Raw genomic sequence first — 20,816 nt, forward strand, 5'->3', positions numbered from 1 at the left:
TTTGTTGTTGTTGAGGTTTTTGTTTTTGACTCACTTGTGTAAACAAAGTGAGTCTATGTTTTAACCCGGTGTTCGGTTGTCTGTGTGTGTGTGTGTGTGTGTCCGTGGTAAACTTTAACATTGACATTTTCTCTGCAAATACTTTGTAAGTCGACACCAAATTAGGCATAAAAAATAGGAAAAATTCAGTTCTTTCCAGTCATCTTGTTTAAAACAATATTGCACCTATGGGATGGGCACAAAAAAGTAAATAATGAAGCCTAATTATATGCAAACTGCATTTACTGTTATGTTTATAATTTTTGTATTCTCTAAACTTGGCACTTTGATCTGATATTCTGACCCAACAACAAGAGCAGTCATAATTATCATTTTTTGTTCAAACAGGAACTTCTTTTGCTAAGCATGGAAGTTTTATTTATTTTGCAAACAGTTAACGTTTTGGTGCAGATAGTAAAAAAGGGAAATTACTCTGTAATTAATGCTAGGGGACTTAATTTGCTTTAAACTGATCTTTCTCATCTTAAACATTACATTTTGAAATTATACTCAATACATAAAAAGCTTGGATTTTTATTTTATTTTATTTTATTTTATTTTTTTAGTGTATCACAAGTGAGTCTTGAAGGCCTTGCCTCTCTTGTTAAGTTTTGGTATGAAAATGTCAGGTCAGGGCCATAGCCCTTGCTACTGGTACCATGTAACCCAGTACTACCTGCCGCATGTGAAGTCTCCCAACGACGGACCAGGCGGAGGAGGAAATCTTTCCCAACGGCTCTGTGAAAGCGGAAGAGGATGACCAAAGGGCAGGGGGAGATGGAAGTCCCCCTAGGAGACGGAGCTCCAAAGAAAAAAACCTGCACCTGCCGAGGCCGTCCTACACGTGGCAGTATCTGCACCTGTGGGACTGTGAGACGTCGGTAGGCGAGAGAGTGGGGAAGGGACTGCACAACTCCTCCTCAAGGCAGAGAGAGGGAAAGAGACAGAGAAAAAACAACAACAACATGCATACATACATACATACAAGAGAGAGAGAGAGATAGACAGAAAGACAGACAAGAGAGAGAGAGAGAGAGAGAGAGAGAGAGAATACATACATGCATGCATACATACATATAAGAGAGAGAGAGAGACATACATACATACAAGATATATATAGAGAGAGACATACAGACAAGAGAGTGAGTGTGTGTGTTCGTGTGTGTGTGTGTGTGTGTGTGTGTGTGTAAAGCATTGCCGAGATTTCGCACAGCAGATTTTTTTTCATAATCACTAGGCTGCAGAATGACAGACAGACAGACAGAGAGAGAGAGAGAGAGAGAGAGAGAGAGAGAGAAAACATACATACATACATACATACAAGATATATATATATATATATATATACACACATACATACAGACAGACAAGAGAGAGAGAGAGAGAGAAATACATACATTCATAGATACATACATACATGCATACAGACAGACAGACAGACAAGAGAGAGAGAGACATACATAAGTAATACATAAATACATACATAAATATCTCTGTGTGTGTGTGTGTGTGTGTGTGTGTGTGTGTGTGATAGGGACACACTGTTCCACACGGCAGACGCCACGTCCTACTACAGTCACTTCCTTTGTCTGCGAGGTGCGGTTGCCGTGGACGTGGACTTGATCGTTTGAGTTTTGTTGTTGTTGTGGTGGTCGTTGTTGTTGTGGTTGTTGTTGCTGTTGTTATTGTTATTATTATCATTAATGTTATTGTTGTTCTTGTTGTTATTATGGTGATGATGATGATGATTATTATCATCATTATTATTATCATCATCATCATTGTTGTTGTTGTTGCTATTATTATTATTATTATTATTCTTGTTGTTGTTGTATTTGTTGTTGTTCTCGTCGTCGTCCCTGTTTGGGGGCCACTTCCTTTCCCTGTTTGGGGGCGACTTCCTTTCTCTGTTTGGGGCTCTAGCCACTTCCTTTCCCTGTTTGGGGCTCTCGCCACTTCCTTTCCCTGTTTGGGGGCCACTTCCTTTCCCTGTTTGGGGCTCTCGCCACTTCCTTTCCCTGTTTGGGGGCCACTTCCTTTTCCTGTTTGGGGCTCTCGCCACTGCCTTTCCCTGTTTGGGGGCCACTTCCTTTCCCTGTTTGGGGCTCTCGCCACTTCCTTTCCCTGTTTGGGGGCCACTTCCTTTCCCTGTTTGGGGCTCTCGCCACTTCCTTTCCCTGTTTGGGGCTCTCGCCACTTCCTTTCCCCGTTTTGGGGGCCACTTCCTTTCCCTGTTTGGGGCTCTCGCCACTTCCTTTCTCTGTTTGGGGGCCACTTCCTTTCTCTGTTTGGGGGCTCTCGCCACTTCCTTTCCCTGTTTGGGGGCTCTCGCCACTTCCTTTCCCTGTTTGGGGGCTCTCGCCACTTCCTTTCCCTGTTTGGGGGCCACTTCCTTTCCCTGTTTGGGGCTCTCGCCACTTCCTTTCTCTGTTTGGGGGCCACTTCCTTTCCCTGTTTGGGGCTCTCGCCACTTCCTTTCTCTGTTTGGGGGCCACTTCCTTTCCCTGTTTGGGGGCTCTCGCCACTTCCTTTCCCTGTTTGGGGGCTCTCGCCACTTCCTTTCCCTGTTTGGGGGCCACTTCCTTTCCCTGTTTGGGGCTCTCGCCACTTCCTTTCCCTGTTTGGGGGCCACTTCCTTTCCCTGTTTGGGGCTCTCGCCACTTCCTTTCTCTGTTTGCGGGCCACTTCCTTTCCCTGTTTGGGGGCTCTCGCCACTTCCTTTCCCTGTTTGGGGCTCTCGCCACTTCCTTTCCCTGTTTGGGGGCTCTCGCCACTTCCTTTCCCTGTTTGGGGGCCACTTCCTTTCCCTGTTTCGGGCTCTCGCCACTTCCTTTCCCTGTTTGGGGGCCACTTCCTTTCTCTGTTTCCGGCTCTCGGCACTTCCTGTCTCTGTTTGGGGGCCACTTCCTTTCTCTGTTTGGGGGCCACTGCCTTCCTCTGTTTGGGGGCTCTCGCCGCTTCCTTTTTCATTTTGGGGGCCACTTCCTTTCCCTGTTTGGGGGCCACTTCCTTTCTCTGTTTGGGGGCCACTGCCTTTCTGTGTTTGGGGGCTCTCGCCACTTCCTTTTTCATTTTGGGGGCCACTTCCTTTCCCTGTTTGGGGGCCACTTCCTTTCTCTGTTTGGGGGCCACTGCCTTCCTCTGTTTGGGGGCTCTCACCGCTTCCTTTTTCAATTCGGGGGCCACTTCCCTTCCCTGTTTGGGGTCCACTTCCTTTCCTTTCTCTGTTTGGTGGCTCTCACCATTTCCTTTCCCTGTTTGGGGCTCTCGCCACTTCCTTTCTCTGTTTTGGGGCCACTTCCTTTCTCTGTTTGGGGCTCTCGCCACTTCCTTTCTCTGTTTGGGGCTCTCGCCACTTCCTTTCTCTGTTTGGGGCTCTCGCCACTTCCCTTCTCTGTTTGGAGCTCTCGCCACTTCCTTTCCCTGTTTGGGGGCCACTTCCTTTCCCTGTTTGGGAGCTCTCGCCACTTCCTTTCTCTGTTTGGGAGCTCTCGCCGCTTCCTTTCCCTGTTTGGGAGCTCTCGCCACTTCCTTTCCCTGTTTGGGGGCCTCTTCCTTTCTCTGTTTGGGGCTCTCGCCACTTCCTTTCCCTGTTTGGGGGCCTCTTCCTTTCCCTGTTTGGGGGCCACTTCCTTTCTCTGTTTGGGGGGGCTCTACCTACTTCCTTTCCCTGTTTGGGGGCCACTTCCTTTCTCTGTTTGGGGGGGCTCTACCTACTTCCTTTCCCTGTTTGGGGGCCACTTCCTTTCTCTGTTTGGCGCCACTTCCTTTCCCTGTTTGGACAGGTTCTCAACCTCCTGCGGGCGCTTTGGACTCACCATCAGCCTCAGCAAGACCGAGTCCATGTACCAACCAGCGAGTGAAGGAAGCAGGGCTCAATTTCAGGAGATGTTTTCCCTTGCAACACCTGTGGGAAGTGCTGTGCATCCAGAATTTGCCTATTCTCCCATATGAGGACACACATTGACTGATAAACCTGCCTGCCTACTCATCTGTCGGCCGACGGGAGACTCCATCATCAAGAGAGGACAATTAAATAATCATAACTCCTCAGAAGTAAATCAAATAATGTTAACACCTATAGAAAGTTGAAACAAGAAATTATGGTAGCATTAACAGCAACAAAACTGTAATCAACTGAAACAGACACACACACACACACACACAGATTCAAAGATATCTTATTCCTGTAATCCCTTTAGGAGCATGGAGGGTGTAAAAGCTATCTGTAACAAAAGAAATTGTAGAAATGCTCAACAATGCAACAAGCACAAGGGATCACCGAGATTTTATTCCATACTAAAATTAAGTGGCCACAATTGCGACCTTACACAACTTTACTTAACTTGATCAATTTACTTAAATATTTAATGAATCATTTTTGTTCCATAAAAACAGTTTACAATAACTGTTAATAATAGGTATAATATCAATATCATGGCCTTCTGTCTACAAGTCAAGGGGGGTGAAGGAGGGGGAGGAGGAGGGGGTCAAATTTTAAAGGACTGTTTGGGAAAAAAAAATACAGAGCAAGTTGTCTGAAAGTATCAAGGTCATTTGTCTTCATAACGTGTGTCACACACACACACACACACAATGTATGTATGTATGTTTGTGTGTGTGTGTGTGTGTGTGTGTGTGTGTGTGTGTGTGTGTGTGTGCATGCTGTGTATATGTGTGAATGTTTCAAGCGTTCACACTGTATGTATCTATACATGCGAGTGAAAGACGGTGAAGGGTCACAGTTCCAGAGAGGGAAGGTGGTGCAGACAGCTGTTACATCTACATGAAGGTTGCTAAGATAGGGGGCTTGAGTGTCAGCAAGTATGCAAATGGGAGGTGGCGTCTGGTGGAAAGAAGCAAGAGGAGTGAGTGAGGGGTGTAGTCTAGAGAGGGGATGAGAAGGGAAGGAGGAAAATTGAGGTCGTGTCTGTGTTGACTTGATTTTAGTTAAGAATATACTTCTACAGAATGGCTGTTTCCTTTTTTTTTTTTATCAGCACACAGAACCTTAACACTGAGATGAGGGGAAGAGAGAGTGAGAGAGAGATGGGGAGAGAGACAGAGGCTTGAGAAGAGAGAGAGAGAGAGTGGGGGAGAGATCGCAAGATTGCAATCAAAGTACAGGTGGTGAGGGGACCAGGATAGCACTGTAGTGATTTTGACAGCTCTGCCAGTGGGAGTGGAAGGATGAGGTGGGGGTGGAGGAAGGTTTGGGGGGGGGGGGAGGAACTGCACACTGTCTTAGGATGGAAGAATTACACCCATGGGTGTTACTGTGGTGTAATGTGGGTTTGTCCCAAACTCAGTGATGCCTCCTTGAGAAACTGAAACTGCAGTTACGTGGACCGTTTCCTCTCTCCATAAGCGGCTTCACGTCTCACTTCCAACCACATGTGAGCCAGCTTGCCATCTTCTGGGAAATTTCACAGTCCATTGCATGAGGAGCATTCCTTCGGATAGCCTCTGAGGAAAAAAGAAAGGAAAAAAAAAAGACCAAATTAGAATCAAACTGAGCTTTTGTCAAAAAGTCAATAATATCTGCCTGCAAAGATTACAAAAAGAATTTCTGCTGCATGTCTGCTGTGTGTGTGTGTGTGTTTATTTACATTTATTTTATATAGTATTGAACATATTTGCTGCATATCTGCTGTGTGTATGTATATGCATGTTTATTCCCATTTATCAATTCTATCATTATTGTTACTCTTATTATTCATATCATTTTTTGGTCTTGTATATTCATTTGTTCCACTTATGTTCTTTTTTTAATATGCTATTTGAATTTATCAAATCATTAATTTAATTACCTATCAATGGGTGGTGGCGGGGGGACAGAGAGAGATGATGAGAGGAGCACACTCATCAAAAAACTTTGGGCAGTGTGGGAGTGGGGGGGTGGATGCGGGGGTGGAGTGCACGCAGTAGGTTGGGGAGATGGGAGTCGGGGGTAGGGTGTGGGGCCTGGGGGGATGTTAGTGGTGGTGGTGGTGGTGGTGGTAGTGATGGGAGTGGGGCAGGGGTGGTATGGAGGGAGACAGACGATGAGGAAAAGGCACCACGAGAAGAAGGCAGGGCGGGTCCACCCCTCCCACCCAGGGACCACCCACCCAGGGCCCCGCCCAACCACCCAGGGCCCCACCCACCCACACTCACCAAACGCGACGCGTCGCAGGGCAAGCTTCTTGAAGCTCTGCTTGCCGTTCCTGCCGTAGTGGCTGCAGCAGAGGGCCAGCTGGGTGGACAGCAGGCACGACATAACGCGGAACACAGCGTGCCCCAGGTTCCTGCCACCCACCAACGCCAGGGTGGCCACCTGCAGACCAACACAATCATAACAGTTTGACACGACCAGATCAGGCCCACCCTGGAGGTGCTCACCTTTTGGGCCAACACAATTATAACAGTTTGACACGACCCCGATCAGGCCCACCCTGGAGGTACTCACCTTTTGGGCCAACACAATTATAACAGTTTGGTGGAGGTGCTCACCTTTTGGGCCAACACAATCATAACAGTTTGACACGACCCCGATTAGGCCCACCTGGGGGAGGGAGGGGGGTGGAGTTCATTTGTCATGAATGCCTTGATCTATTTATTCATTCATTGATTTGGCCACTTTCGGGCCGACATATATATATTATATAACAGTTTGACGCAACCCCGATCAGGCCCACCCGGTGGGGTGCTCATTTGTCATGCACGACTTGATCTATTTATTCATTCATTTACTTGGCCACCTGCAAGCCAACATAATCATAACAGTTTGACATGACCCCAATCAGTACCAGGAGGTGCTCATCTGTGAAGCATTTATTTTTTTGTTTAATCATTAATTAATTAATTCATTTTATTTCTATTTATTTGTTTTTGTTTATCTGTGTATTCATTCATTTGTTTATCTATTTATTCGTTTATTCACAGCCTAGACAACCACACAGCCGTTTGTTTATCTATTTATTTCTTTAGCTATCATCATTGTTGCTTACAGGCTTCTGCCTAGATGACCGCACAGCATTTATCTATCTATCTATTTACTCATTTGTTTATCCATTCATTCGTTTATTTATTCATCATTGTTGCTTACAGCCTAGAAAAAAACACGGTGCTGAAAACAGTGGTAATTATAATTGATCCCATGGAACCTGTAGAGAGAGAGAGAGAGAGAGAGAGAGAGAGAGGAAGAAAAAAAAGCGGCGTGGGAGTAATGCCACTGAAACAGTGCATATGATGGGGCAGGAAAATAATCAAAAATTTTTTTTAATGAAAAAAAAAAAGCAATCATACAAAAATATAATAATGACAACAATAATCATCATAAAAGAAAATAAAAGAAATTTTTTTAAATTTTGATTCATCATCGATTATTATCATTAGTATTCTTCTTATCATTATTATCATCATCATTATTATTATTATCATTATTTCCCCCCTGCCTTTTTTTCACCACTGGTAAGTAGTTTCATAGAAGGCTAGGGCTGTACCCGTTGGGTGTATTCCCAGGGACCGCTATGGCAGCCAGACTGGCCTAGCTGGAGATGCGAACACACCAACAGACTGCAACCCATCTCCCCAATCAACTAATAACACATCCCTTGGCAACCGTGTTAATGCATCCAAACAGCAGCCTTCCACAAAACGAAAATTTTTCATCAACATATTGATGTTGGTCATCAAGTGGAAGAAGATTATCATTATTTTGATTGTTATACTGTTACAAATATTTACCAACGCAGCCACGCTCACCAGGTTCATTCATCATTGTTATCATTATCATGATTGTTACACTGTAACTTATCTACCAACACAGCCACGCTCATCAGGTTCATTCATCATCATTATCATTATCATGATCGTTACACTGTAACTTATCTACCAACACAGCCATGCATCATCATCATCATGATCGTTACACTGTAACTTATCTACCAACACAGCCATGCATCATCATCATCATGATCGTTACACTGTAACTTATCTACCAACACAGCCACGCTCACCAGGTTCATTCATCATCATCATCATCATCATGATCGTTACACTGTAACTTATCTACCAACACAGCCATGCATCATCATTATCATGATTGTTACACTGTAACTTATCTACCAACACAGCCACTCATCAGATTCATTCATCATCATTATCATAATCATGATCGTTACACTGTAAGTGTAACTTATCTACCAACACAGCCACGCTCATCAGGTTCATCCATCATCATGATCATGATCGTTACACTGTAACTTACCTACCAACACAGCCACGCTCATCAGGTTAATCCATCATCATTATCATTATCATGATTGTTACACTGTAACTTATCTACCAATACAGCCACGCTCACCAGGTTCATTCATCATCATCATCATCATCATGATCGTTACACTGTAACTTATCTACCAACACAGCCATGCATCATCATTATCATGATTGTTACACTGTAACTTATATACCAACACAGCCATGCTCACCAGGTTCTGCCGCAACTTTGGGTCCTCAGCCAGCTTCTTCTCCAGCTTCCTCAGCTCCTCAAAGGAGTTCAGGGGAAGGCTGACGCCCTCAGGCAGCTCACCAGCCTGCCCTGCAGCCGCCACAGGTGGTGCTGATGGACCGGAACCTTGGGAAGCCCGGCAGCTGCAGCTGCACCTCCGGCTTGGGGCAGATTGCTGACGCAGTCTTGCCATGCCGGTGTGCACTCCCGTCACGGCCTCCACGTCTTCCTCCTTCATGGCCACGCATTGGCGAATGTTGTTCACCATCGCTGCCATCATCATTGGCGTCACCATCGTCATCGCTGCAACTTCTCCTCCTCCTCTTTGTTCCTCTGCAGAATTTCAACAACAACAAAAAAGTTAATAATTTTTTTTTTTCATGAATTAGATAAGTCAACAACAACGACCACAACAAATTAAACTGCAACGAGGGTAAACAAGACAAGAGATTCTAGGGCCACTGCTCATCGCCTGAATTAAAAAAAAAAATATATATTAATATATATATAATAATATATGTACATAATAACAAATACATATAAAATTTTATATACATATATATATTTTATATAATAATATATGTACATAATAACAAATACATATAAAATTATACACACACACACACACAGAAATTCACAGATAGATAAAATGAAAAAAAAAAAAAAAGAAATAAAACAAACGGACAAACAGAGAGAGACCATCTCTCTGTGCCTGCCTTCAGAATAATTTTTTTTTAGAAAGACGGAAAAAAAAACATAAAACATTCAAAAACAAACACAACGGAACAAAAACTGACTAAACAGAACCAACTGTTGGACTATCATTCCCAAGTGCCTCACGGAGATTTTCTGTATCATGGAAAAAGAAAAAAAAACAAAAAAACAAAAAAAAACCCAGGAATTTTAAACAGGATAAAGAGGCAACTGATTCTAGGACCATTGCTTTCTCCTGACCCTGAGAACTAAAGAAAGAAAATTAAAAAAGAAAAAAAAAGAAAGAAAAGAAGAAAAAGGAAAACAAAAGAGCTAACCGATGACCATTATAGAAGGCACTGTGGCCGGGGTTTCAGAATTACATGTCCAACACTTTAACCACTGAGCTGCTGCACCCATCATGCAGCAAAACAATTTCTGCTTCAAGTTGTCAGAGCACGCAGACTGTCCTGATCCATACTTGCTACGCAACATCACTGTAAAAAGAAAAAAATGAAAGAAAGGGAAAAAAGGCAGCAGATGCATGGCCTGTACAAAAAACCTTACACAACAATCAGACCTTGCAAGCCTACCATAGAAGCGTCTTCTCTGCTTCTTCGTTCGTGGGCTGCAACTCCCATGTTCACTCATATGTACACGAGTGGGCTTTTACGTGTATGGCCGTTTTTACCCCGCCATGTAGGCAGCCATACTCCGCTTTCAGGGGTGTGCATGCTGGGTATGTTCTTGTTTCCATACCCCACTGAACACTGACATGAATTATAGGATCTTTAACATGTGTATTTGATCTTCTGCTTGTGTATACATACAAAGGGGTTCAGGCACAAGCAGGTCTGCAAAAATGTTGACCTGGGAGATCGGAAAAATCTCTTTCCTTTGCTTACCAGAAGCCATTTCCGAGATTCAAACCCGGGACCCTTAGATTGAAAGCCCAATGCTTTAACCACTCGGCTATAGCGCCCATCCTACCATAGAAGCAAAAACAATGTGTGAACTGTTAGCACCAACACTCTCCAAGCCAACAAAAGATTTCAGAATATATTGATGATTACTCATCATTTCCCTAAGTACGACTGGCAATCAAAGTATGGTGGGAAAATACCAGATCAGTTGAAATTCATGGACTGGATAGAAAATGACAAAGGAGGTTTCTTTTTCTTTGTTCTTTTTTAAAGGGTTGCATGCAGGGAGGGTTTGTACTAAATGGGATATAAAGCTACACAAATCGCAGCTCACCAGCCTGCCCTGCAGCCGCCACAGGTGGTGCTGATGGACCGGAACCTTGGGAAGCCCGGCAACTGCAGCTGCACCTCCAGCTTTGGGCAGATTGCTGACGCAGTCTTGCCGTGCCGGTGTGCACTCCTGCCACGGCCTCCATGCCTTCCTCCTTCATGGTCATGCGTCGGCGAAAGTCATTCATCAGCTCTGCCATCATCATTGGCGTCACCATCGTCATCGCTGCAGCTTCTCCTCCTCCTCTTTGTTCCTCTGGAGAATTTCAACAACAACAAAAAAGTTAATAATCTTTTTTTCATGAATTAGATAAGTCAACAACAACAACCACAACCAGTATCAGTAGCTCAAGGAGGCGTCACTGCGTTCAGACAAATCCATATACGCTACACCACATCTAAATGGGATATAAAGCAATACAAATCGCCGCTTATTCAGGTAAGCAACCTGCCATGCATTCTGAAATGAAGTTGTCTAAATCGGTATAAAAAGCTCCCCTCTTTCGCTGGGTCCAGTTTTGATGTGGATGATGGGTTGAACATATTGGGAGAAACGTTTAATAAGACACCCGTTTTCATATCCTAAGAGTGATCGATCGCTGTCAGACTGAAGGAATCTTAACGAGAAAGAAATTACCCTTACCTTTCACAGAACAACGCCGAGTCGAAGGGAGTGGAAATGAGAAAGAAATTACCCTATCCTTTCACAGAACCACCAGCCCTGTCAAGGGGAGTGGAAATGAGAAAGAAATTACCCTATCCTCTCACAGAACCACCAGCCCTGTCAAGGGGAGTGGAAATGAGAAAGAAATTACCCTATCCTTTCACAGAACCACCAGCCCTGTCAAGGGGAGTGGAAATGAGAAAGAAATTACCCTATCCTCTCACAGAACCACCAGCCCTGTCAAGGGGAGTGGAAATGAGAAAGAAATTACCCTATCCTCTCACAGAACCACCAGCCCTGTCAAGGGGAGTGGAAATGAGAAAGAAATTACCCTATCCTTTCACAGAACCACCAGCCCTGTCAAGGGGAGTGGAAATGAGAAAGAAATTACCCTATCCTCTCACAGAACCACCAGCCCTGTCAAGGGGAGTGGAAATGAGAAAGAAATTACCCTATCCTCTCACAGAACCACCAGCCCTGTCAAGGGGAGTGGAAATGAGAAAGAAATTACCCTATCCTCTCACAGAACCACCAGCCCTGTCAAGGGGAGTGGAAATGAGAAAGAAATTACCCTATCCTTTCACAGAACCACCAGCCCTGTCAAGGGGAGTGGAAATGAGAAAGAAGTTACCCTATCCTTTCACAGAACCACCAGCCCTGTCAAGGGGAGTGGAAATGAGAAAGAAGTTACCCTATCCTTTCACAGAACCACCAGCCCTGTCAAGGGGAGTGGAAATGAGAAAGAAGTTACCCTATCCTTTCACAGAACCACCAGCCCTGTCAAGGGGAGTGGAAATGAGAAAGAAGTTACCCTAACCTTTCACAGAACCACCAGCCCTGTCAAGGGGAGTGGAAATGAGAAAGAAGTTACCCTAACCTTTCACAGAACCACCAGCCCTGTCAAGGGGAGTGGAAATGAGAAAGAAATTAAACTAACCGTTCACAGAACCACTACTCCCGTTGAGGGGAGTGGAACTGGCCAGAGAGGAGAGGTGGAGGTCCTCCCTAATCCTCCGCTCTATGGTCACCATCATCCTAGATATGTCACCGCCGTTGTCATCTTCACTGCGGTCATCCTCTCTGTATCTTGGTCTTTCGCCCTCCGTTTGCCCGTGTGCTGAAACAGACACAAACTACTAATGCACAATCGTGAGTGGAAACCGTCTCCATGCAGGCTTGATCCCGTAAGTCAGTCACTGCTATAATTCTCTGAAGAAGGGGAATGAGGAAGAGGAGCAACCAGACTCACCTTTTATTCAATCAATTTTTTTTTAAAGTGGTAGTGATTCACTGACTTTTTATTGAATCTTTTTTTCTTTCTTTTTTTTTAAGTGGTATTGATTTCTTATTGATCTTGCTATCATGTCTGTCCAATATGTTGTGCGTCTGTAAACATTAAAGGCAATTTTCTTCCTAAAATTATGTTTAACTACCATACTTACCATGACCCACTTGTGCAGGCTCCGGCAGGGGTCTGACATTCCTGTCCTGAGCCTCCCCTTTGCCCCCCTGACTAGCACCCTCTTTTTACGGCAAATCACCGCAACCAGCGCAGTGTGCAGGGAGAACAGAAAACGGGATGAACGGGAGGGTCTTAAATGTGGGTCACAGTAAGTATGTTAGTTAAATGTAATTTTAGGAGGAAAACTGACTTTTAATTACACATACTTAACCATGACCCACTAGTGCAGAATGGCACGACAAAGTGGAGGGCTCATCTGTTCTATCACCAGTGCGCTGCAATGGCCTGTTGTGTGACCACTGCATAGGCAACGCCTCTTGAGCCGCCATCCCTAAAGCGATAGACATCCCTCAAGTAGAATTCGATGAAGGTAGAGTGTACTGTGTCACCTAAGGATATTGGTGCAGGCAAAGAAGACTGAGGTCCACAGCTGTATTGTGTAACACAAAGAAAATCGGGTTGGTGTGTTGAATCCACACTTTACTGACAGCCCTTTGAATCAAAGGGAGGGAAGGAAACACGTACTCTATAGGGTTGTCTCACTTCAGCGTGGTTGAGCGTCAATGCAAGGAGGTGCACATGTGGTTTGACCTGATGATTCCACATCGGTTGTGGGCCAAGAGTGGAAGTGATATATGTGTTCGAAGGAAACTGTGGCACAAGACAGAGGTAGCCCACCATGTTGGGCTTGCCTTAGGCATGACAGCCGGATCTGTAGAGCAAGCTGACAGTTGATGGCCCCCCCCCCCCCAACCCCAAATGACAGGCCTCTGGCTGTGTGTGGTGCGCACTAAGTCTGGGATGGAGCCAAATGGGGGCAGGGAGGAAAGTGGCTCTAGATGTGCTGTACTGGCCATTTACATCAAATCACTGATCTGACATACGTTTACAGTATGGCCAACAGCAAAGTGAGAGCTGTATTATCAGTGGTTTCTAAATTGCAAAGGGAAATCATTTGCAGCTTAGTCTTTCATGAAGGACTATGCCTCTCACACTAGAAGTCAAACTGCACTGGGACGTAGTGCTGTAGCCTTGGGGGCTAACTAGTCTTTGGGATCCATCCCAATGGTGAGTCCTAAGGCCCTCTTGATCGAGGGAGTGGGGATGCAACTTGGGCAAAACACTCTCTACTATAAACTGTATAATCAAATTCCAGCCCGGATAGTCGGGACAGCAGTTGCCTCCTCTGCTGTTCTGATGGCCACTGTCGTACATGACTGATTAACATATACTGGTCCTAGAAGGACACCAACCAGCATGGAAAGGTACACCAAGGGCAAGTCTATATGCTTTACAGTCTATGCTTTGAAGTGTGTGTCTGTGTGTGTGTGTATGTGTGTGAGAGTGTGAGCATGTCTGTGTGTGCTGTTGTTTTGGGGCTGTTTTGTTTTTGTTGTTGCTGTCATTTTGTGTGCCATCTTTTACTGTTCGGCTCATGATCTCCAGCTAAGTGCCTGAGAGTAAACCTCCACCACTCTTTAACTCACTCAGATGAATTCTCCCCCCCCTCTCTCTGTCTCACACACACCCACCTCCACACAAACACTCCCGTGTACACCAGCGAGCATGGCGAAGAGCACAGACTCTGGGTGAAGGAGAAATCCTCGACGAACGTGACATCGGGAAAATCCTGGGCCGGCCACCGGCAGTCTCAGGAACTGCTCTATGTGTTGTTTTCCGTTCAGGGGTGGAAAAACAAAAGCGGGGGCGGTGTCTTTCTACTTTCCGTGGCACCGGGCAAGAGAAGGGGGGGTGTGTGTACGTCATTGTCATCAAGTCTTTGTCGTCTCCCCTGGAATCAGGCAGAGTAGACTCGGTGATGAGACTGAAAAAAACAAAAAAACAAAACAAAACACTAAGGCATAAGTTAAGATTAAATGCATGTGTTTATCACTATATGTGAGAGAGAGAGAGAAAGTGTGTGTGTGTGTGTGTGTGTGTGTGAGTGTGTGTGTGTGTGGTGTGTGTGTGTGTGTGTGTGTGTGTGTGTGTGTGTGTGTGTGTGAGTGTTTTAAGAGTATGTGTTTGTATGCCTGCGTGCATGCATCTTTGTGTGTGTGTGTGATGAACGCACATGTATGTGTCTGTGTAGGTCATGTTGCATGGTAGGGAAAAGAGCGGTGTATCATCCTGTAGGTGGCATCAAGAAAGGTTTGACCAGCCAGTGTCAGTCCACGTGGGTGGTGACACCACCACAGACCAGTGGTCACCACTCAGCTACTACATGAACATAAAGAAACCCAATTTAGCATCATGTGAAAACAGTGAAGACAGTCACTGCAGAGGTTTACATTAACCCTTTTTCAGCCCTGGAAATATTTGTAAATTCATGCACACAACTTCCATTGATGAAAATACAAGTCTCTGTATTCCATAGTGGAAATGGTACTGAAATATTTGCTGTCTTGAACATAACAACAAAGAGCAGTTATGTTCTCCTTCTCCACTGTTGTTTAAAACACAAACAATGAAACACCCACACTGTTATACAATAGTATACATAGTACACGAAACCCCAAAATGAAGACTCCAAAGCTAAAATACTGAGGCATCAGAGAGGGAGTGTGTGTGTGTGTGTGTGTGTGTGTGTGTGTGTGTGTGTGTGTGTGTGTTGAGGGTGGAGGGAGAGGGTGGACGGGGTGGAGGGTGAGGGTTCCTGCACCCACTTCCACCACACAACCATGCCCCCTACCTGTCAATGACAATGATGATGATGATGATATGGATAGTTATACAGTGCCTTTCCTCGGACGGTCAGAGACCAAACTACAACTTGTACAAGCGCTTTACAAACACAGTCACTAGCACAACAGGCTGCTTAGTTGGGTAGAGCCGACTGACAGAGCTCTGCCATTCGGTGCTTATCATTTGTTTCCTGAGTCATTCAATCAGGTTTCGGTCACATGTACACACACACACACATAAACTCTCACACAGGCATGTGCGTAACGTTTTACATGTACGATGATGTACTTAGTAGGGTGTAATCCTCATCAGAATCACTTGGGTTAATCAGTAACATCACTTTTGTTTTCAACCACATTTTTGTTGTCGCCGCTGTCATTGTACAGCAGCTAATAAAAAAAATTCTAGCCACCTTCTGCTGCAGAGTACACAGTGGCACTTGTGTGGCAGCCATGTTGACATGCTCAACAATTTTTTTACTTCATAAAACAGAAGCAGAAAAAGCATCAACACTGATCCAAACCTTGCCGAGGAATCACCTCAGACACCCTACCAGGCAGTCATCATTTTCAAAAGAAGATTCAGTAACCATGTGACCAGCTTGACTTCTGATTATTCAATGATCCCTGAACCCATGAGCTATGGTTGGGAGTGAAAGGATTATAATTTAATTTAGGATAGAATTTTGAAAAAAAAAAAAAGTAAGTCAGGTTACGAAACCCAAATAATTTCTAGAACACACAACAAGCAGCACCAGTACATTCCCCCAACCAATCTCAAGCTTTCTAACAGAGAAGACCAGTGTCATCAGGGGTAAAAACAGCTGCCGCATAACAATTCTGAAATGAAATTCTGAAACGGTACAACTAGCTCTGTGTTATACAAAATAAATCAAACAAAATAGACTTACTTTTCTGGTTTGGGCTCCTCATCAGACCTCCACTGTTCAAACATACAAAAAAACAATTCATACATCAATAACTAGTATCTGTCTCACTACTTTTCCATCAGGTATCAATACAATTAAAATTACTGACATGATTGAAACTTGAATACATGCAACCCACCATAACATGTTACAAAAATAGAATCCTTCACATTCCAAAATTCCATAAAACAATATTCCACATAGCAATGTACAACTCCTATAGTATAGCATTATATCATTAGCCAAGAGTATCTATTCTATGTGAATATAGAAAGGAACACTTCATAATACAAAGCAAGAGTATCACAGTCACTACAATGTGGTAACCAGTTCTCAATGCCGAAAGCATAGATCTGTTACACTTGCATTTAGTTGCAAGAAATTTCACACAAAACAATTTGTTATGCCAAGAACTGAAGAAATATGAAAAAAAAATTACAAAAATGCAAAATATATTACATATATCATATGTAAAGTTATAAATATATTGAATTTTGAATGAGTTAATACAATGACACAATGACCAAATGAGTTAATTAACTCCATGTTATCTTGAATACAAAGTTCTCCAAAACACCATAATACAATGAGTTGAACAACTCCATATCCTGGCTTCTCAGTTTTCTATGTATTGTTATAACTTTATGATAGAGGTTTTTTCAATATAGAAAAAAAAAAAAAAAAAAAAAGGACAGAGAGAGAGAAAGAGAGAGAAAAAAACACAAACCATCAATATGCCAATCCAGAAATTTCCACCGCCCATTTAAGTGCTTGCAAAAGCTTCACCCACAGAAGCATAAAAACTGACAACCAACTTACCACCCACTCTCTCGATCCCAGTGTCTCTGTCATTTCTCTGTCTCCGCTCTGTACACTGCTTATAGGTTCCTGATCACAGGTCTCCGAGCTGCTGTGCTTCCAAATGTTCAGGGCATTCTGCAGGGGATCATAAAGTTTTTTCATCAGAAAATGATGACAATGGTGATGATGATGATATCAATACTTATATAACATAGCATCTATCCTCGATCAGTAACCAAGTTCTGATCGCTTTATAAACACGGAGTCATTAGCACAACAGGCTGCCCACCTGGGTGGACCCAACTGACTGCTGCCATTGAGCACTCATCATTCGTTTCCTGTCATTCAACCAGGTTTCAGTCACACACACATACACACTCATAGAGACATGTAACATGTTACATTATGACCATTTTCTTTATTTACCTCACCATGTAGGCAGCCATAATCATCAAACACTGACATGGATGACAGGATCTTTAACATGCATATTTCATCTTCTGCGTGAGTTTTCACATGAAGGGGGTTCAGGCACCAACAGGTCTGCACATATGTTGACCTAGGAGATCAGAAAAATCTCCACCCTTTACCCAACAGATTTGAACCAGGGACCCTGAGATTGAATGTCCAACGTTTTGACCACTTGGCTATTATTGCACCAATCTAAAAACAAACTTGGCAATTTTGTTATGATTTCTTGAAGCCAAAAATCTGTGAAGAAGGCAAGGAAAGTCTGAAACTTCGATAGATAGATCTGTGTATATCAATGAGGCTTTATCCACATTTCTCCCCCTCCTCTCTTCTGTATGACTGGCAGAGTGAACGTCTGTGCCTTGTCATGAACACTACTCATTCCGTCTTAGGGGAAAAAATGTGGATATTGACATTAATGAATGTAAAACAATGAAATGCTGATCAATGCAGGCTGCTTCTGATTGGAAATAGCTCGGTTTCAAGCAGTTGCACACAACTTTTGACTGAAGAACAAACACTTGTTTCTAATGGCAGCGAATGAGTGGTGGTGAGTCAAAAATATGAATGGTGATTTGGAGCGTTATGACATTATCAGATTTGTTATGGTTGTACAGCAGGAATTGCTTATGAGCTATAAAGGCTTTAACTCTTGATCAAAACAGTAATTTACTCTTCAATTCAGGTGGAAGATTTCACTGCTGTGGTTTGACCAAAAAACCATGTTTTTTGTTAGTTTGCTTTTTGTTGTGATTTTGTTTTGTTTTGTTTATCAAGAGAGCCAAAATTGAAAACTGTAATCAACCTGGGTGGGGTTTTTGTTGTTGTTTTTTTAATGTCAATACATGTGGCACACATCACCATCAGCCATGACTGCCGCCATTCACTGATTTGGTTCTCAATAATAAATGAATCAAATCCCAGCACTTGCAGGATTCTTTAGCTGATCTTTATTCTGACTGACGTTCTGAGTTGACCTCTTAGCTGATCTTTATTCTGGCTAATGTTCTGAACTGACCTCAAGCTGATGGTAAACGGTCGTTTCGCCCCATTGTCAGTTCACCTCCAACCAGTTCGCCCCAAGTCAGTTCACCCCCTTTGCCAATGTTTCGTTCCTAGCTGCCGGGTTCAGACATACAGTTCTATATCACTAACAGACTGTGAAACCGCATGCATGATTGATACCAATGAAAGCAATGTGTGTGTGTGTGTGTGTGTGTGTTCCTCTAATAAAGACAAAAACAGATTGCATTTATGTTTTTATTTGCATACATACACCCAGGATTAAAAAAAAAGGCGTATTATAGTTTAATAATAACTATAGGCCTATAAATACATAGGACTATACATAGGGCAATATTCCTATTATCAGAAAGTGAAACCCAAGATTCCATGCTGTGGGTTTCTGCTATTATCCTACTGTCTGGGTTTGTTCCAATGTACCTTTTATTTACCTGTGTGCTAGCTGAATCGGTTGTGTAAGCATCACTGACTTGAAGTTATGTACCTTGTGTAATGGAGAGAGTTACCACTCTTTACTATTTGTTAATCATATCATCTCCTGGCCTCATTATTTGTATAATTTCACTTGTGAAAGTGTGTTATATGACCACGTCTAAAATATGTGATGATAAATGAATAAATAAATGTCATTTTATGCTTGCTATATTTTATTTAGACCTCTATTCTTTTTGTTTCAGAACCTGAATGGAGGGAAATGGACACAGACTTATGAATTCATGAGGAAACAACAACACCCAGGGAACAAAAAAGAGTGAGAGTGGGTGGAATGGGATTTTGGAGTACTTATGTGATAAGATGATGATCCTTTTTTAAAATGTTGTGATGGAAGCTGTGAAATGAGAGGGTGGTGGTGGAGGGGAGAGTGGAGGCACATGATAGGAGAGGAGAGAGGGTTATGAGATTTGGTGTAGGGGGTGGGGTGGATGGCTTGGATGAGATGGGATCAGAATGATGTGTGTGTTTGTCTGTCTTTGTGTGTGTGTCAGTCAGTTAGTCTCTCTCTCTCTCTCTCTCTGTGTGTGTGTGTGTGTGATTATATTTTAATGTACATACTTTCTTAACTTACCCATAACTTTATATATAAGTACTTAGCTTTAGCTTCTTATTGACATTTTTTAAATCAATTAATGAAATAATGTTTGCACATGTTAAAAAGTTAATATCTGTACATGTGTTTCAACAATTGATGAACCAGTCATGAGTCTTGAATCTTTTGTGACTGAACAGTTCTGACACAAAAAATTGTTTATGATTCACACACACACACACACACACACACATGAACATATATATATGTATATGTATATATATGTTCATTCAGCCAAAGCGGAACTAATGCACTGTGCATGCATATATATGCATATATTTAACAAATGTTTATGTTGTAACGTTTGGTCATGATGGGAGGAACTAAAAAGCCAATATCCAGTAAACTGTTATGCCTTTGGATTATTTTACACGAGAAAGTTGGAATATGTCTTCCCACATTTTGCACCAAAGAAGAAATTTTTTGCCTTTATGTTTGTGTTTCCATAAAATTTCAGCTGCACAGTCATCAGAATGATACCCAAAAGACATCAGACCCTGAAAACAAGAATGAGCAGGACAAGATCCACCTGCCAGAGGAGCACTGTTCTGGTGTTTCCTCCAGTCAGCAGCAGTGGTAAGTGATACAAGTCAGTTAGGAGAGAGAGATTTTTTAAAATATATTTTTGCCACTGGGAATGGTTCTTTTACAAGCCTGAGCTAGCCGCATAGGGAAAGTATTGTAAGTAGTTTGCACAGGACAGGAATGTCAGACCCCTGCCGGAGTCTGCACTAGTTGGGTCACGGTTAAGTATGTGTAATTAAATGTATATTTTTGGTATTAGTGTAACTATAATTGTATTACACTATCAGTCTACTGAAAATACTCAGAGCTTGTGGAAAGAAAGTGTTGTATGAAGAAATTACCCTGTAATTGTATCACACTGTCAACTGAAAAGTGAAAATAACTGGCCATTACAAAGAAAGTAACACACTTATAATCTGACAGTAATGACACCTGTAATCAACTAACATCCATACATTTGCAATATACTAATAGATAAAGCTATCTGCTTATATATATATATATATATATATATATATATATACTGGCTGTGAGTGGTGTGTGTGTGTGTGTGTGTGTGTGTGTGTGTGTGTGTGTGTTAGTCATTTAGTATGTGTTTGTGCATTTGGTGTTGGAGTTTGGTGTTGGTGCGTATGTAAGGCCAAATTAAGACAAAAGGTGTGTGTGTGTGTGTGTGTGTGTGAGTGTGTGT

General features: G+C 43.0%; 1 protein-coding gene and 1 long non-coding RNA gene across 2 annotated transcripts; both read right to left on the reverse strand.

Moving 5' to 3' along the window:
* Nucleotides 1–5,326: 5,326 nt before the first annotated feature.
* On the reverse strand, nucleotides 5,327–6,335 carry LOC143278081 (uncharacterized). The gene is made up of 2 exons (XR_013053823.1): nucleotides 6,196–6,335; nucleotides 5,327–5,505 (listed from the first exon to the last, which is right to left on the reverse strand). It is a non-coding gene; the product is annotated as an uncharacterized LOC143278081 (long non-coding RNA).
* A 432-nt stretch (nucleotides 6,336–6,767) lies between these two features.
* Nucleotides 6,768–17,057, reverse strand: LOC143277803 (uncharacterized). Its single transcript, XM_076582705.1, has 7 exons — nucleotides 17,038–17,057; nucleotides 16,201–16,232; nucleotides 14,138–14,430; nucleotides 12,081–12,260; nucleotides 10,484–10,735; nucleotides 8,514–8,866; nucleotides 6,768–6,779 (listed from the first exon to the last, which is right to left on the reverse strand). Exons 3-7 carry the CDS (start codon nucleotides 14,376–14,378, stop codon nucleotides 6,768–6,770), a joined length of 1,038 nt encoding a protein of 345 aa, XP_076438820.1. The 5' UTR covers nucleotides 14,379–14,430; nucleotides 16,201–16,232; nucleotides 17,038–17,057.
* Between the last annotated feature and the right edge of the window lie 3,759 nt (nucleotides 17,058–20,816).

This window comes from Babylonia areolata, chromosome 35 (genome assembly GCF_041734735.1).
Source record: "Babylonia areolata isolate BAREFJ2019XMU chromosome 35, ASM4173473v1, whole genome shotgun sequence".
Classification (NCBI taxonomy): Eukaryota; Metazoa; Mollusca; class Gastropoda; order Neogastropoda; family Buccinidae; genus Babylonia; species Babylonia areolata.

Bases quoted from the DNA above. Each gene is read 5' to 3' on its own strand.
- LOC143277803 (XM_076582705.1), bottom strand. From the start codon at position 14,378: ATGACAATGACGTACACACACCCCCCCTTCTCTTGCCCGGTGCCACGG. The intron at 12,261-14,137 runs GTGGGTGTGTGT...TGTCTGTTTCAG, and splicing joins ACGGGAGTGTTTGTGTGGAG to CACACGGGCAAACGGAGGGC. The intron at 10,736-12,080 runs GTTAGTTTAATT...GAAATTCTCCAG, and splicing joins GAGTAGTGGTTCTGTGAACG to AGGAACAAAGAGGAGGAGGA.